Source organism: Suricata suricatta, chromosome 5 (assembly GCF_006229205.1).
Source record: "Suricata suricatta isolate VVHF042 chromosome 5, meerkat_22Aug2017_6uvM2_HiC, whole genome shotgun sequence".
Taxonomy (NCBI): Eukaryota; Metazoa; Chordata; class Mammalia; order Carnivora; family Herpestidae; genus Suricata; species Suricata suricatta.
The window spans coordinates 110,778,649-110,795,695 of NC_043704.1; the positions used below are offsets into that span (position 1 = coordinate 110,778,649).

Here is a 17,047-nt window from a genome sequence, read left to right on the forward strand (position 1 = left end):
CTGCCATCTAAGTCAGTCTCGAATTCCTACCACTCTCTGTGGCAGACATCTAGGGAAATGAGGAAACTCAATATTTTACTTCCGAAAACTGTGTGCACCCCAAAAACCTGAGGGTATAATAAAAGTAACACACACGTTGAAGCCAAAACGACTTACGTTCACACCTAGGTTTCATAATTTATTAACTTACGATGAGGAATAATCATTTATTATTGGAACAATCATTTCTACTTCCTGAGGTGGTGGGAGGATTAAAGATCTTGATGGAAAGAACCCAGCATACTACTGGGCACACAACACAATCAGGGCAAGATGTCATTAGCGCTATTTTCCCAACACAAATAATCTTCTTACACAACTTTATACATGCTCCTTCAGATCTAATTATTAAAGCTGTTTTATGAGCATTCAAATAGAAATCTCACCAAGTATCTAGCTTTTGTTTGACCATTCTTCTTAATCCCTAACTATAAATAATGCCTGACCTCAGGGATTCCTGAAGGCGGCAAGTGTCCTCCATTTCTTTAATTGAGGAAATGTTAGCCAGTGCCATTTCATATGATGTGACACTGTGCTGATCCTCAGCTCACTGTTCACTAACTCTCCACACACTCAGTGCACAGGACTTGAATTCACTTAGTGAACCTACTTGCAGTACCCTGAGGGAACACTAGGGGTCAAACAGACTATTGGGGGGTCTTCTTGGGAAGTTCACTATTTAAAACAGGGCTGTTGTGAGAACCATATCCTGTATGAGAAAACCTCTGAAAACTGTAAACTGAAACGTAAAGCTCTCTCCAAATAAGAATATGATCCTTGATATTATTATATCATTTCTGCGGAAACATGTTTCCTAAGACCCACTCCAATTTTCTATGAGGGATTATTGGGAAACCTAGTTCATTTCATGACATTTTCCCTCTATTAATTTGATTAAAAACATCATGGATTTGTTCATCTTAATTATCTTCCATTCACTAGCTTTCTGACAGTGCTTTCTAGGAGCCAAATGCTCTTCAAAGTATCAGGATACAGCAGTGAAGAAAATATAAAGTTCCTCCTTTCATGAAATTTTAATTTGAGAAAGAAGCCAGCCCATAAATATATACACAAGTTACCCAGTGGTAGCAAGTGCTAAGGTTCAGAGAATGACAGAGAGGAGGGGCAGGAGACTGCGATTTAAAATAGGTGGTCAGGAAGATTAAGAGCTATGAATGTCCTGTGGGCCTGGACAGGCAAGTAACAGGGAAGAGATTATAAGAAAGCCAACAGTAAGTCCAAAAGCTCCAACAGAGATTGTGCTTATGGTGAGTTTCAAGACCAGTAAAGAGGTCCATGTGGTTAGAATGGAAGAAACAGAAGGAAAGAAGAAGTGACCAGATAAAGTAGAACCAGGAGGCAAAGTTAGGACTTTGAATTTATTCATGTAGATAAGAAGCCACTAGAAAGATTCAAGTTATTCTTGTTTTAAAAGGATGACTTTTGCCGGCATGCTGAGCATATATGAGAGTCAGAATTGCAAGCAGAGAAACCAGTTATGACTCTGCAACAGTCCAACCAAGAGCTGGTATCAATGACAAAGCAATGGCCACTGGTCACATTCCACACAAACCAGGAAGACAGAGCTCCCAGAATTCAGGAACAAATAACTGTAATTGACGGTTCTTGCCTTCCTTCTAGATGACAAATTTATTTTGCAGTTATTACTGTCTCCTTCTTCCCTTCACCCACAATTAATAATCAAAATTTCCTCAAAATATCATTAAGATGTAGTTTCTAGCGCCTATCTACTGGTGGGGCACAGTAAGTACTAAGATGCACAGCATGATAGGCGCTCAGGGACACCATCTGCAATAGGACAGTCAAGGAAGCAGAGAAGCAAAGGTGGGAAGAAAGTAAGCATGCACACAGAAACAACGTTTCGAGGGAGATACTCCATGAGCAAATATAGAAGATTTACTCTAAAGATTATCTCAGAATTGGAATCATAGCTAAACATGCAAAGTAATTGGTAATAGGAGGTTAAAGCTACAATGAAAGGTAATCCAGTATGAATTCTGGCAGATATGACTAATTTCCATTAAAAAGGATAACAGTATCACAGTCGGGTGGCTAACCAATATGATCATGATCCCATTGCTACTGATTTTCTTCTACCCACCTGAAGAGGTCTCCAAATTTACTTCTGAGGTGGCTACATGAGACATAGAGATCGTAGAGGTAGGCTAAGATGCATCTCTCGGGGGAAGAACATTCTGAGGGGTTCACAACATGCTTTACCACACCGCACAAGCTGAGGAGAAAAATAAGTGAAGACAGGAGACATGTATTTTACTAATATATATGTTATCATTTGAATCTTTTAGAATGAATACATGCAGGTATTACTTGGTTATGAACAAAAGTATTAGATTTTTTATACTAATGATTATAGCAATAGTAAATAGTTTAATAAAATGTCATTTTTTTAATGAGAATAATGAAATATGACGTGATTTTTAAAAAGACATTGGAAATATCATTAACAACAAGAAAGGGAAGAAATTCCTAGGGGCGCCTGAGTGGCTTAGTCAGTTAAGTGTCTGGAATCAGCTCACGTCATGATCTCATGGCTCGTGGGTTCGAGCCCCATGTCAGGCTCTGTGCTGACAGCTAGCTAAGAGCCTGGATCCTGTCTTCGGATTCTGTATCTCCCTCTCTCTCTGACCCTCCCCTGCTTACGCTGTCTGTCTCTCTCTCTGTCTCTCGCTCGCTCGCTCTCTCTCTCTCTCTCTCTCTCTCTCTCTCCTCTCAAAAATACATAAAACGTTAAAAAAAAAAAAAAAGAAATTCCTCCATAGAGAAGGAATGTGTGGAAGACTCCATCAGTTGAGTTGCTGTTACCAGAACACAACAAGAAAGCTACAGTAGAGAATCTCTCTTCACTAAAAAGAGGCTGTTTGCAAAGATTCTTCAGTCCACTCCTTTGAAAAAGAGCAAATTCCTACATCACTACATCTGGAAAATTCACTTTCAGGACCATGAACTAGTTCTGGAAAAACTTGACAAATTCATGATTTGAGGTAACATTCTCCTTGCTTATACAAACTAGAAACAAATTTTAATTTACTTAATATAAGAATTTAAAACCCTTTCGTTTTAGTGACATTCCCTAGATGTACTTCAACTCAAAAATAGCATTACTATTCATTTCTTTGCCCCTTTCCCCATATAAGAACTATGGCCCCTTGGGCAACAGTTCAATCAACAAAAACTTCATAGAATGCAGAAGTAAACATTAGTGGTCCATTCACCTATTTATGAGTCTGATTCCACGATTACCATTTTCTATTCTGGAATAGGATTCAGTAATACCACAATAGTGTCATCGATGACTCAGATTATTAAGCTAAGAAGTGCTTTTGAAATCATCTGATTCACCTTCCTCCTTTTATAAAGAGGGTGCTGAGGCTCAGACAGGTGAAGTAACTTGCCCATAGGCAAAAAGTGAGTTCAGAGCACAAACAAGAAGAGAGTTAAGGTCTCTAGACTCCATCCAGAGCCTAGCTGTTAAGTCCAAGAAGGAGGCTGCAATCTCAAATACCAGAGATGAAACGCAGCAAACTATAAAGAAATGACCATGCTGTGCCCCAAAACCTGTGAACTGGTATCAGGAGATATAGGCAACAGAGAGCTGATAACAGTAGTCAATTACAGCAAAGGTATCCTGTAATGAAGCAGCAAAGGAGATGGTTCACTCAGTTGATAACTACATTAACATAAATTTCAAACGTACTCTAAAAAGCAAAGTATTATGTTATGATTAAAGTAAACAAACAGGGGTGCCTGGGTGGCTCAGTTTGTTAAATGGCCTACTCTGATTCAGGTCATGATCAGGCAGGTAGTTCATGAGGTTGAGCCCCCTGTGAGGCTCTGTGCTCATAGTTCACAGCCTGGAGCTTGCTTCAAATAATTTGTCTCCTTTTCTCTCTGCCCGTCCCTTGCTGGCACTCTGTCTCTCTCTTTCTCAAATATAAATAAATATTAAAAGAAAAATTTTTTTCCACCTAAAGGAAACAAACATTTATTGAGAGTTTGGTAGGCATCCACAGTACAGCAGTTAGCGTTGCCTGCATCTCTTTCCCTTGTTGGTGGTGAGAAAACATCTTGCGCTGGAATCTAGTATTTTCGTATCAGCACAAAATTAGACCCTTGGTGTGCGTGGTAAAGTGAAAATGTAGTATCAAGTAAGACTTTATGAATAGTTAATTAACTTAAACTGTAAAAATAAAGGACAATGAAATAAATTTGAAAATAATGAAATTTGTCAAAACCTAAAATGCAAATTCCATTACTAACATATGGCTTTCCATACACAGCTTACAAAGCACAGCATGAATTTTCTCCTATTCAGAATGACGTTCAGCGATCTGGGAGATTTCTTCGCCATGTGATATTGAGTACATCACTTCAACACACACTTCATTTAACAAGTCGAGTCTCAATCTCTTGACTTATAAATGTCACCAATTATTCATCTTTATATGGCAGTTGGGGGATATTAAGTAGTCGTATATTTCCTGAACTCAAAAATGTTTATTTTCAAACCTTTAAAAATACCTGGGATATTTCAGAATTCATTAAATAATCTATGTGTACAATGAATGTGGTAGCATTTCCTCATCCCCAAAAATGGATGTCACTTTAGAATAGATTATAAATTGATTACATGTGTAATTTACACACACACACACACACACACACACACACACACACACACACACTACTGTGAAACCCAAGAACATCATGTTTCTTTTAAGTTTAGAAAGAAATCAGTAGAAAAAGAGGCTGTCCCTTTTTTATATATATAAAGCCTTGGAACTCCATACAGGTTTTTGGACGGTTCTTTCCATTTCTCTCATCCCTGTAATCTCAGATTGTAATGGGGGTATTAGGACATAGTTCAAGTTCATGGACTGTTTCTTTAGAACAGTAAAGAAAACTTTAGCCTACACTAACACACACCAAAAGCAAACTAGGAAACAAGAAAGTCATTTGTTTTAGATTAACGTTCTCAAGATGTTTTTAGATTACAAAAGAAATGAAAATGAAGCAGCAAATCCCTAAGGAAGAACACATGCAAAGTTTATTTGGTCTTGAATATAAACTGAAATTTACATCACCGAAGCAGCCGTCACATATTCATCATTGGTAAAAAGCCATGGTGCGGGGCAGCAAATTATATAGTGCTGTAAATGGATTGTACTTCTCGAAAGTACAGGAGGAAGGAAGGAAAGGAAGGCAGGAAAGACTCCACTAAGAGAACACGTTCATGCTTTATCTCCTTCTCTAGAGTCTTTAACTCTATCTTTGAAACTGAAACAAAAACCTGTACTTGTTTTCCTCGTAAAACCACTGTACTATTTCGTCACCAGTTATACATGGAAAACAATAACTGGAAAAAAATACTGATATTTAATATACCAACCCTTCAAACACCTGGGCTGTCTGGTCAGGATTCAGGATCAGACAACTATGGTAGCGCCTGAGAACAGCCACGATGCACACACACAGCCCCGTTGTGTAACTTCCTGCCAGGCTGGAGGACTTCAGGAGCAGTTCGGCTTCCACAACACTCAGTTCATTTAGCAGCTACAATGCAAGAAAAGAGGGAATAAAAATGTAGCTGCCAAACTGGCAGGAAAAGTCTTTATTTTAACAAACCACGGATATACTGCGTCACTCTAATACCATCTTCTCTCACCCATTATTTTGTCCCAGGACCATAGGCCAGACAAGTACAGTATATGAGAAAACAAGCCCCGAAGAATTAAACTGGTTTTATGTACAATCACCTGTCAAATTCTACCAGTTTTCTTCTCTCTGGACATCCTGGGACACAGAGTCAGGAAGTATCCAACACTGAAATAGCTATCAAAACTTGAGGGAAGGCCAAAGTTCTAGACCAGATGATTTCAGAGAACATCCCCACGTCTCACTTTTTCCCTTCTTTTCCAGTCTTAAGAACACAGACGTTATTTATCATTATTGTGTTGTTATCAATAAACTAACACCTCCAATAAGTAATGGAAAACATGTTTTAATTCTATTCACTAATAACATAATAAACAAACTCAAGTATAGGAAAGGTAATGGGACATGAGCACTTGGGTGGTTCAGTCAGTTAAGCATCTGACTCTTGATTTCAGCTAAGTTCATGATCTCAGAGTTCACCAGACTGAATGCACAGTTCAGCTCTGAGCTGTCAGCAAAGAGTCTGCTGGGGATTCCCTCTTCCCTCCACCCCTCTCAAAATTAATAAACTTAAAAAAATGAAATGGTAATTCCTTTAAAAAAAAAAAGGGAATGTGACAAATCAAATCACATGGTTTTATTTTTTTTGTACTTAACCTAAAATATAATCTAAAATAAATGGTAAACTTTTATCTTTTCTTAAGTAAAAGACAAAAATAAATCCTCAAAACCCTCACATTTTTAAATGACTATTATATAGTTTAGCTCCAATTATACTACTTATTTACTGATAATTATGGACATAGCTGCCATTAAAATGTTAGATGAATACTGTTGATTCAGGTCTCAATTACTCAAAAATACAGTGGTCCATTCAATTCAAATTGTGTGAGGACTAGCAGCTATGCTTTCCTTAAACTCAGAGAAGCAGGCCCTCTTTGACACCTGTATTGCGAAGTCAATCAGTCCATTGATGTTCAGCGCTGGCTCCATGAGGTCGAAGATCAGCTGAATGTGGTGAGCCAAAGGGAGATGATAGGATGTTCCTGAAGCAAAGCTTGTGATCTGTTCCAGGACATTGTTGGAGATCTGGACAACAAAAATGTGAACATAATTAGGAGACCAGTAATTATGATTATGTTAATTTTTTAAGAAACTTGAACTTATATATTCTATTTAGAAGTTAAATCATAGAGGGCACCTAGGTGGCTCAGTTGGTTAAGCATCTGAAATCACCTCCTATCACGACCTCATGGTTCATAAATTCGAGCCCTCCGTTGACAGCCCAAAGCCTGGAGCCTGCTTCGGATTCTGTGTCTCCCTCTCTCTCTGTGTCTCCCTTTCCCACTTACCATACCTTTGTCTCTCTCTCTGTCTCAAAAATAAAAATTTAAAAAAAAATTTTTTTTAATTTAAAACATAGTTCCACAGAAACCAAAACCCTATAACAAACAACTTCTTTACAACAACTGTTATTTTGAAGATATAAAGATTTCTTTAAGACTTTGACCTAATGGGAAACTGCTACAAATGCTAACTGACTTCCAGATAACATTTATTTGAACTGGATTTATGAAACAACACACATCTGGTTTCTTTTCATTTAAGTAGTATTCTATTTCACTCATCAACAGATTTCTCCCTTAGCAATAGTAATGTAGGATCAAAATGTACTACGTATTACATTAGGGAATATTTGATACAGTGTTGATTATTTATTATTATTATTATTATTGTAAGATAAAAATATTTGTGAAAAAAATTAATATCTCTAAATAAGGCAACATGACACTTAAAACTGAAATACTTAAAGAGATTGAAAGGATTTCAAATACTTTTAAAAAGCATACTGATAGGGCGTATGGGTGGCTATGTCAGTTAAGCATCTGACTTTAACTCAGGTCATCATCTCTCTGATGTCAACACAGAGCCTTCTTTGGAACCTATGTCCCCACCCCTCTCTCTGGCACTGCCCATAGCCTGCCATCATTCTCTCAAAATAAATATGTTTTAAAAAATGTATTTCTCAAACCAAATGAAGCCAAAAGCATGCACTCCATGAACATGAAAGAAATTGTTATGTAGTGCAAATGAATACCCAAATGCAAAATACACAGCTTTAAATGGCTACCTGAGATGTCACTTGATGCTGATCAAAATATGAAAGGAGTTGAAGTTTTGTGAACACAGTCTCCAGAGTCGGAAATGCTTCCTGTTTGTTCTTCCTGGCTTTTTGTCCTTCATCTCCAACTAAACATATAGTAGATACATTACTTTTCATTTAATAGAAGACCTTGACATTTTCAGTGGACACTTTCTATTGAAGTATAACATATATGAAGCAGTGCAAACTACGATAATCTACAAAGTAAAAACACTCACATATTTGAGACTCAAATCACAAAATCACACACCAGCCCCCCCGACAACCTCCTCGGGCACCTTCTAGTTACCTCTCGGCCCCAGGGGACCAAGATCCTAACATCTTAAGACTTGGATTAGTAATGCCCAGTTTGGATCCATATGAGAGATACTTTTTACATCCAGCATCTTTCACAGAACAATATGCTTCTGAGCTTGATCCACGCTGTTGAAGTCAACTTTAATTTGTTCTAAAAAGTAATAATTCTCATTCATATAGAACATATTAATGTATGATATACCCTCTTTATTTATTCATCCTACTGAGTAGTTTCCATATTTTGGCTACTAATGGGAAATACTCCAATAAACATTTTTCACCAACTCTTAAAATATAAAAACAACAACAAAAAGGGATAAAAATTACCCATGGTCACAGTGATGTAATGGGAAATGTCACTGGCATCTTCTTGAGACACTCACCAAGATATTTCTCCTCAAGTGTAGTATGTAAAGAAGGAAATGTATACCATTCTTGCATGTTTAGGGGTAGCAAGAAACTAAATCTTTCCACATAATGGGAATGTGCTACATTTATCAATTTAGCATTAAGAAGTTTAAAGAAAATTCCAAAAAAACCCCAAAATATAAACACTACTTATCCCAGGGGGCTCTAGTTTTTCCTGACAGTACTAAGGATAAAATCCAAAAAGAATTAAATCCTATTGTAAGTATCATTAAAAATATGGATTCATAAAGAAAAAAATCTTAAAAAAAAAAAAAAAACCACAAAGATCGGATTATATGATCTCTACGATCATTTCCAAAACCATGATTCTGAGTGGTCATGAGAAAGGAGCTCCATCACTCATATCTTATTTAGGAAAGTTTACTTGCAGAGAACAAAGGCCATTTTACCGATTTTTTTCCTATTAAACACACAAGTATTTCACAGAACTCAAGAAGATTTTGTTGAAGGTAAATCTAATGGTTTTAGAAAAAAAGCATTCAAAGAAAAGAGATTCTCTTTCAAATATAAGGAAGCATAGTCTAGAGGGTGTTTTATTTCCTAAAGCAAATAAACCCTGATATCAGATTAAAATAGAATCAATACGTGATGAGTAACAAAAGGTACTTGACTGTGCCACTTTTGTTCAAAACACTAAATCTAACACCAAGAAGAAGAAGTTCATTAAACCTACTTGTTTGTCAATACCTATTCTAATTTTAAATATGGTGGTTTGCCTTCAGTAAATCGATTCATATATAATAAGCATGTTTAAAATATCCACGTTTTGAATTTTTCACTTACTATATTCATCAATCCAAGGCTAAAAACTCATATCAATGATTATGGGTACAATGTATGTACATGTAATGTGAAGTTAGTATTTTTATTCAGTCTTTCCTGGGACTCAAAACAAACAAACAAAAATAAGACACTTGAAGTAAGTAAAAACTCACAAATGCATCCTGGTGGGGGGGGGGGTGCTGCAAGGCATGTTAAACAGGATTTATTTTACTTACATGTAGCTACCTTTTTAAAATCTCATATAAAGAATATACAATTGATTTTTGGCAATTTACATTCACTTTCAAAAAAAATTTAAGAAATTATTGCTGGTTCTCAATAGACTAGTTTAAGTATATTTACACGAATAGCAATTTAGTCATAATTTACAGATTTTCCTCATTTACTTTATTAAATTTGCCTTCATAATGTATGTTATTGCTCTTTTGTTGCTTAACTTTGGTCTTCTTTATAAAAAAAAATGTTGAAATCCTGACATTTGTCTTCATTGTCAAGGTGAATTTCATTAATGTACTAAAAAACACAACACTGACAACCAAAGATGATGGGCCAAAGTAAATATAAAATGAAAATTTACTATGTTCAACTGGAAGTGTCATTTAAACTCCTAGATAAGGCCTGGCTGATATGAGAACCCTTCTAATGATTTCCTCAAAACCATATAAAACCATTTTGAAGGCAAAGTTAAATACATGCTAACACAAACTCTATTTTCGTGCCTTACCAATTCTCCTTGCTGAAATGACAGACAAATTACCATTAACCTAAAGTACAGCTAGCTAGCTTCTGGCGAACATACTAGGTTTTAAGTAGGGACTTAAAATTTGACTATTTAACAACAGAAGGCAGCTCACTACACCCCAAATTAACACATTTCTGATTGAGGAATTTTATCTAAAATGAGGGAAAGACAAAAATCCCCATTGTAAATTCCACTCCACAGTGGCTGATAACTTAAAAAGTAGTGTGGAAAGCAATAATGTGCTCTTTGTGAGCTATTTAAGAGACTGGTACAAAGATAGGATAGACAGTAGTCTGGCGTTCAGCATTCACTGTGACGGAAGGAAGTAAGCTCAACAGAAAAAGACTGCATTACTTCCTCCCTCTTCCAATCCCACTCAACCGTCTAAACCCCAAAATTCACTAAGGGCGGGAAAGCCTCTCTACAACTAATTTTGATAAAACAAGTATTAATGACCTTTCTAAAGAATACAGTGTCCACCTTGTTTCCAAGTACACAAAAAGAAGTTTCAAATTCCTTTGTTAGCTAGTTACAAGCCTTGTAAATACAACCTTCTAAATGCAATCCGTTTCCTCTTTTCTCGAACAAAGAGAAACAGCAAATAAACAGATCAACAGTTTTTCTTAGATCAGGTTCTTCGTTTCTGTGGGGGATTTTTTGTTTGTTTGTTTGTTTGTTTTAAACCAAGCTCAGTAATGACAGGCCAACAAGAACAAGGTTTCATTTCCCATCCACAATTCTTGGTTGTTCCCTCACGAAGCCAGTGTGGTAGTAGGCCCTTCAGGGGCAATGGTCAGGATTGGGGTCAGGGACGTGCTATAAATCACATGAAGGTTAACTCTCCCACTATGCTATACAGACGACTGCCTCAGACATCGGACCTGCAATACCACATTCCCACTGAATAACACGTTGCTTTTGTACCTTGTTTCTGCATGTGCACCCCTACTGAGGGAGATGACAGAGAGCTATTTCTATTAGTTGTATCTGTACTTTTCTGTATCAAAAATCTAGCGGGGGCAAGCTCTAGTAAAATATCTGGTCAAAGTCTACAGACTGGAGATTTTGAGGGGAGAGAGGTTCACAGACACATATGTCTTTTGTATTGAACAACAACGTAGGGTTCCTAGAGAAGTCTGTGCCATGTGGAAGGAAGAACCCTTTTTAGATAGGAAAACCCAAACTTTTTTTTTTCCTTTGATTATTTAAGTAATAAGAACTAAACACCAGTAAGGGTAGTGAAATACATGTAAGGATATCTTATTTTAAATCTTATGACTGCCTGATAAAATAAACAATCCTCGAAAAGAGTAATTAGGCAAATGTGAAGTGGGTAATTAGAAAATTCCAATTATGCAATGTGGTGACATAATTTAAGGCATAGCTTCATGTAAAAAAAACTATGTCCAAACCATAGGGAAAGGCTGCTCCTAGGAAAGAAGGCATTATTGAGTGAAGACCCGATTCTCTGAGTTGAAATCATTCGTGTTGATACGTAGCAACCTATTTCAAGTATTCTTCTGACTAATGTAAGAAAAGATCAGCAACTACACTGTCATGATTTTCAATTATGGTGCAAATGTGAGCACTCAGAGCCAACTACAAGCTTCAAACAGGATGGCAGAGAACTAAAGAAGCGGAACTCTTCCAGACTAAGGGTTTTCCAACCCATTCCTCAGTACTTCGTTTAGGCTTAGTGTAGAAAGTTTGGGAAGAATTAAAAACAAAAAAGGAGCAGAAAATTAAATTACCTCCATCTAGCTAGAGAACATGCTCTTTTAATATAAAGCCTACTATAAATGGAACCACGGCCTTAAAACTTCAATGTGCTTATTCATATTTCAAGATGACAGTCATTCAGGAGAGGAAACACGCTGTTGACAGTGATGTACAGGACTCTGATAAAGGCTGTGCTAAGAGGAAAGGCAAAGGACAGCCCAATGGGAGCAAAGGGATTAAGGCTCTTTACCGCCCGTCTCTGTCGTGCTCTTCTTATTTAGGATTTTCAAGATATCTTTGGTAATCTTCTTCAGCTGATGCCTTGCTTCATCACGCTCTTTGCCCACTCCATAAAGAAGGATTGTACGCTGGTTACATTCATGACTTGAAGATTCATCCTGAAAAACAGAAAATGCATTTTGAAACCCTTGCTTGCAGGGGCGGGGCTGCATTTCACCTCCATGAAATGCACTAACCACAGCCTCCCCATGCTGGCTGGCGGTGGTGGCATCCCGCCCACCTTTCAATTCACCTCAACCTCCACTGGCAACACCCTTGTTTTTCCAGTTCGGAACTTGCTAAAGTAAAAAAAAGTGTCAACTGACTCGAAGTCTTAATAGAAGCATTTGATGTGGGCGTACCCTACAGAGTAAGTTTTGACTCTTGAAAACTTTTCGTTGTTTAAAATTTAACAGGGTATTAATTTCACATATTACATACTCTTTAGCCATACTTATCCTTATGGAAAATGTAATCTCTTAGAAAGCTTGATTTTCTATATATGGCATCATTAAATATTTCATATTTCAAAACAATGATCTTGCTGGGATCCTCAAATACTTTGAGAAAAACTGTTCCATTGGCCTCCAACAGTACTGTGTGGGGCGTATGTGTATTTATTTCCAAATGACCTAACAATAGAGTCCAGGTCTCATTAGGTGTGAGGTAATATAGTTGCACATGCAAACATGTTCAAGACCACTTTTCTCTAGTCGAATAACTCTCCACCCCTGTGCAGCAGACTCAGTAAATTCAAGCACTATTTTTCCCAAAAGGGAAAAGAAATTACTTTGTCAAACATAACAAAACCACACACAGGCTGTTAAACACATTCCTTACCCCAAGTGAAACAGGAGAGGGTATATTCTTTCTTAGGACTGATTTTGCATTATTCTCTCTAAATTTCTCTCTTAGATCCTATACTCTTCCATTGTCTTAGTAAGTTTCCAAGCTCTATCCCCTCGTACAACCTCTTTTCTTATCTTTATGTACGTGTTTGTCTGTGTTGGGCACAGACCCTTCCATCCTTCTCACATAGTTGCATTCCAGGCACCCCTTTATAATCCCACTGCTGCCCTTTCTGTTACACTCCACCAGAAATATGCATTTGTACACCCTGCCAGTCCATCCTTGCCACCCTTTGCAGTATTAGTAACGTTTCAGGTGTTGAAATTTGCATCTTAAAAAAATAATAGAGCTGGGAACAGTCTCTTCTAGGAACTGTTGTTATTTAATATTCTGAATATCCAAATCTCTAAAGTTTCAAAAGACAGACCTAATCACAGGATAAAGTCAACACAGAGTGTGATTCCTACATTTGACCGCACACAGGCATGACCTGAGCTGCTTATTAATTTCCAATTTTTGTTGCCATTACATAGTACCACTGATATATTTCTCTTCTTGTCTGATGGGATGTGTACATATGAGCCCTGTAAAGGGAACAGGAGGAGGGCACTAAGGATACTGTACAAAACTCAGGCAGTGCCAGCCTGTCAAATAGTTCTAATGGAACCTTCTGCGTGATGGGTCATGGAAAGATGTTATCAAAGTTATTGAACAAATGCTTTTAGAGTATCTACTATAGTAAGACAAGACACTGGGAATTCTGAGAATATACAAGGTTGAATGTTTCCTTTCCTCTGGGAGCACAGATTCAGGGTCATAAAAGCAGCATTTGCAGAGCTACAAGCCCAAATGTAGTAGTAAAAGAAGTTATCTTGGCATGACCCAAGGGCTCGTCACAACACATAGATACTATGGCTCCACACCGTACCAATAACAGTCCAAGATCAGGGTAAGAGAGAGCTGTGACTAAACTCAGGTTCTAACACTTGCAGGCTCCAATGTCATGAGTGTTTCGGTCCTAATGAGCCTTTCTGGGCCTCGGACCTTTCCCCTGAAAAACGCGCTAACATGATGCTCCTTGTGAGGGTTTTGTAAGAACTGAGATGCGGCATGCAAATCACTAGCAGGCAGCATTTCAGAGAGCCCACTGCCGTCCATTCAGATTTCTACACTTCCACTTCTCACTTGCATGCGCCTCAGACCCACACTGACCTGTATTACTCAACGTCTCCAAAGACACCAGGGGACTTCCTTCCCATGCTCTTACTCCTCCCGCCACCTAAAATACTCTCAATAGCCTGACCCTCGTGTGTGGATGTGTCGTGCACAATCGCAGCACCAGGTCCCTCAGTGTCACCTTAGTTGAGTGAATGCCCTTGGCCGAGGAGGAAGAAGAGGGAAAGAGAGCCTGGGGAGCACTTGCCACAATGTAACTCACTCATTGGGGTATTTGTTTATCATCTGTCTTCCCAGCTACACTGTCAACTGTGTGAGGGAGAACCCCAGGTTTGTTTTATTCAAATTTATATTCCCCTCAGTGGCACTGAGAAGGCACTTAATATATGGTGAATACATTAAACAATGAATAAATAAGTGGACTAATGAAAGAACACACGACTAAAACAGGGCAGGGATGAAGATAAGAACAAAAACTAGATTTGTCAAAAACTTAACCTGATAGTTAAGTGCTGATAAAACTAAAGAGGAGAAATGAGAAGCAGAGACAAAGAGCAAAAAAGTCAGTACGGTGTAAAAACTAGGTCTTAGTGGCCTGAATAAAGAAATAAGCAAAACCAAGAGGTACTGAAGGAAATTAGCAAAGAATTAGGCAGCTACGTGAATGTGCATCTCACTAGATTTCAAAATGGACTCCCTAGATAAAACTGGTGGAAGGGTGGGAGGGAAGCAGCTTATAAAGACAGGGAGCTCATGAATTCACCTGAGGTGAGAGGAATTTGAGGCGTAGGTAGACACATACTAGGTGGTCTGACTGAGGACTTATGCAGAGGTAACTGCTTAGAAATAAGAGCAATATGTCCCTGGGAGGGATTTCTTCTGAGGTAAGGGGGGAACCAGGAGAGTGGAGATATAAAGGAGATAAATAAGCCATCAAATGATTCACACATAATCTCCATAGTTAATAATCAGTGGACAAATGTGGGGCATATAAGTCAGAGAGGGGACACTTAACGAAGGCCATCAACAGTGTCGAAAGCAGCAAGAAGGCACAATGGATGTTGCATCTCGGACTTATTTAAGAAAATTAAAACAAAACCAAATTACACATGAACTTCATAAGAGAAGTTTCTCTGGTAGGGGCCGATAGCCAGAAACGGGATTGTGGTAAGAGTAGATGGTGAAATGGGAAGAGTGAGGCAAGTAGCCTGCATTTCCTAGTAGATGGTCAGGGAAACAATCGCTTGAAAGGTGAGGGAGGAAAGTGTATTAGGACAACCAAAGGCAAACTCTTGTTCCCAGAGTATGTTTCAATTAAAAGAATCTCCAAGAAGGACATTCAGACTGGAAGGTAGATAACTGATACAGGAGATAGGAAACAATGGCTTCTTGTTTGCTTTAGCTTGTAAAGAAAGGAAGGACAACTCTCTACTTGGGGGAAGAAAGTGGTAAAACTACAGGGAAAAATCTAAGGTAAGGAAATAAGGAACTTACAAAAACTTTTATCTGTTTACTGGCTATGATTTGCTCAGAGATGTGGACCAGAAGCCAAATCAAGAGTTAAGAGTGAGGGGATAAGATTAAAAAAAGATGGGGCCTGAAGACCATATTTGTATCTGATACGTAATATCTTTAGGGAAATCATGATAGCTTTTACTAATCTTCAAAGAGGAAAGGCAGAGATATTTTAAAAGTGAAGGATTTTCATTGGCCCACAAGAATTGTTTATATCAAACTTTTGTACTTACAGAAAATAAGCGTCTTCAAATAGCAATTCATCCTACATGAGAACAAGGTCAAGCAAAGAGAATGGACCAAATATATCCTAAAGTACGAATGAGTTCTCTATTCCTTCAACTAGGTATAAAAGAATCCTCAAGTTGCATAGTTGTAAGTAATATTAATGATTGGATATCTGTCCCAGACAAATACTCTATTATTTATACCCTGAAGGACACAACTTACTGGGCAGAAAAAAGAATCAACTGCCATGTTTCTGGAAAGCTGGCCACTTGTGTCCTAGTAGCCTGCTGCTGTGCTTGGGTTGAACAGGTCATCTTCCCTATAAAGAACATTCTGAAAATCTCATCCTCATGATTACTTTCTCTTTTACTTCAGATAATATGACATTCACAAAGACTTTAGTGAGCAAGAAACGTGGAGGAGACAGGTCCAAAACCCTACAAGGCTTGTAGTACTACAGAAATTAAAATAGGTCTCTTGAGACAACTACCCTTAAACGGAAGTATTGGAGTTAATCAAAGTGAAGCCTCCTTTAAATCATCATCAAATCATTAGAAATAATGCCAAAGCATGTGTCTGTGTTCATAAGATATGATAACAGAGGTGAGATTATCAGAGCAGTGGTCTCACCTTTTACCTCACTCATACATCCTAGTATTTCTATAGTGACCCAATCATCATAGAATCTTAAATATTAAAAAATTAATGTTCTTTTTAGGAGACAAAAAAAGAATCCCACTCTAGATATACTTCCTTGTCTTCCAAACACTAATGAAAAATAGATGAAATGGGACACTCCTTCTAACAAAACAAGATATTATATTTCAACACTCTATGACTATGTATGCTTAAACGTTCAGATGTAAACCCAGCTATCATAAAGAAGTAAATTGCACAGACCACTCTACCCCATATCCAGAAAGTAGTAAAAACCACCACTTTTTTAAAAATGGAGTTAGTTACATAAAAACTTTAAACTATTAAAATTAAAAATTCTTAAAAGAGGCCTTCAAATTATTTCTTTTAGCAGAATCATTCAATATGTCAGCTTTTTCTGTTTAGAAGAAATTAACATCCAAATAAATGTGACATGAGGGATAGGCCTCAGGCAGCAATGTAAGAAGGGACTGTGC

General features: G+C 37.7%; 2 protein-coding genes across 4 annotated transcripts in view; one reads left to right on the forward strand and one right to left on the reverse strand.

Moving 5' to 3' along the window:
- MED12L (mediator complex subunit 12L) overlaps nt 1-17,047 on the reverse strand; it is a 320,540-nt gene that overhangs the window by 66,928 nt on the left and 236,565 nt on the right. Inside the window, exons 16-20 of the mRNA XM_029940033.1 lie at nt 12,118-12,265; nt 7,865-7,983; nt 6,679-6,822; nt 5,468-5,631; nt 2,162-2,293 (exon numbers count right to left, since the gene is read on the reverse strand). Of these exons, the coding sequence (XP_029795893.1) occupies nt 2,162-2,293; nt 5,468-5,631; nt 6,679-6,822; nt 7,865-7,983; nt 12,118-12,265 (707 nt within the window). The remainder of the gene's footprint in view (nt 1-2,161; nt 2,294-5,467; nt 5,632-6,678; nt 6,823-7,864; nt 7,984-12,117; nt 12,266-17,047) is intronic.
- Nucleotides 1-17,047, forward strand: part of P2RY12 (purinergic receptor P2Y12) — a 41,380-nt gene that overhangs the window by 18,782 nt on the left and 5,551 nt on the right. The window contains exon 4 of one of the 3 annotated variants that reach the window (XR_003908814.1): nt 4,359-4,599. The exons of 1 other annotated variant lie outside the window; for it this stretch is intronic. The gene's annotated coding sequence lies outside the window, so the exon portion shown is untranslated. Of the gene's footprint in view, nt 1-4,358; nt 4,600-12,481; nt 12,517-17,047 lie in introns of those variants that run through there. One more of the 3 variants, XM_029940045.1, reaches the window with a different exon arrangement.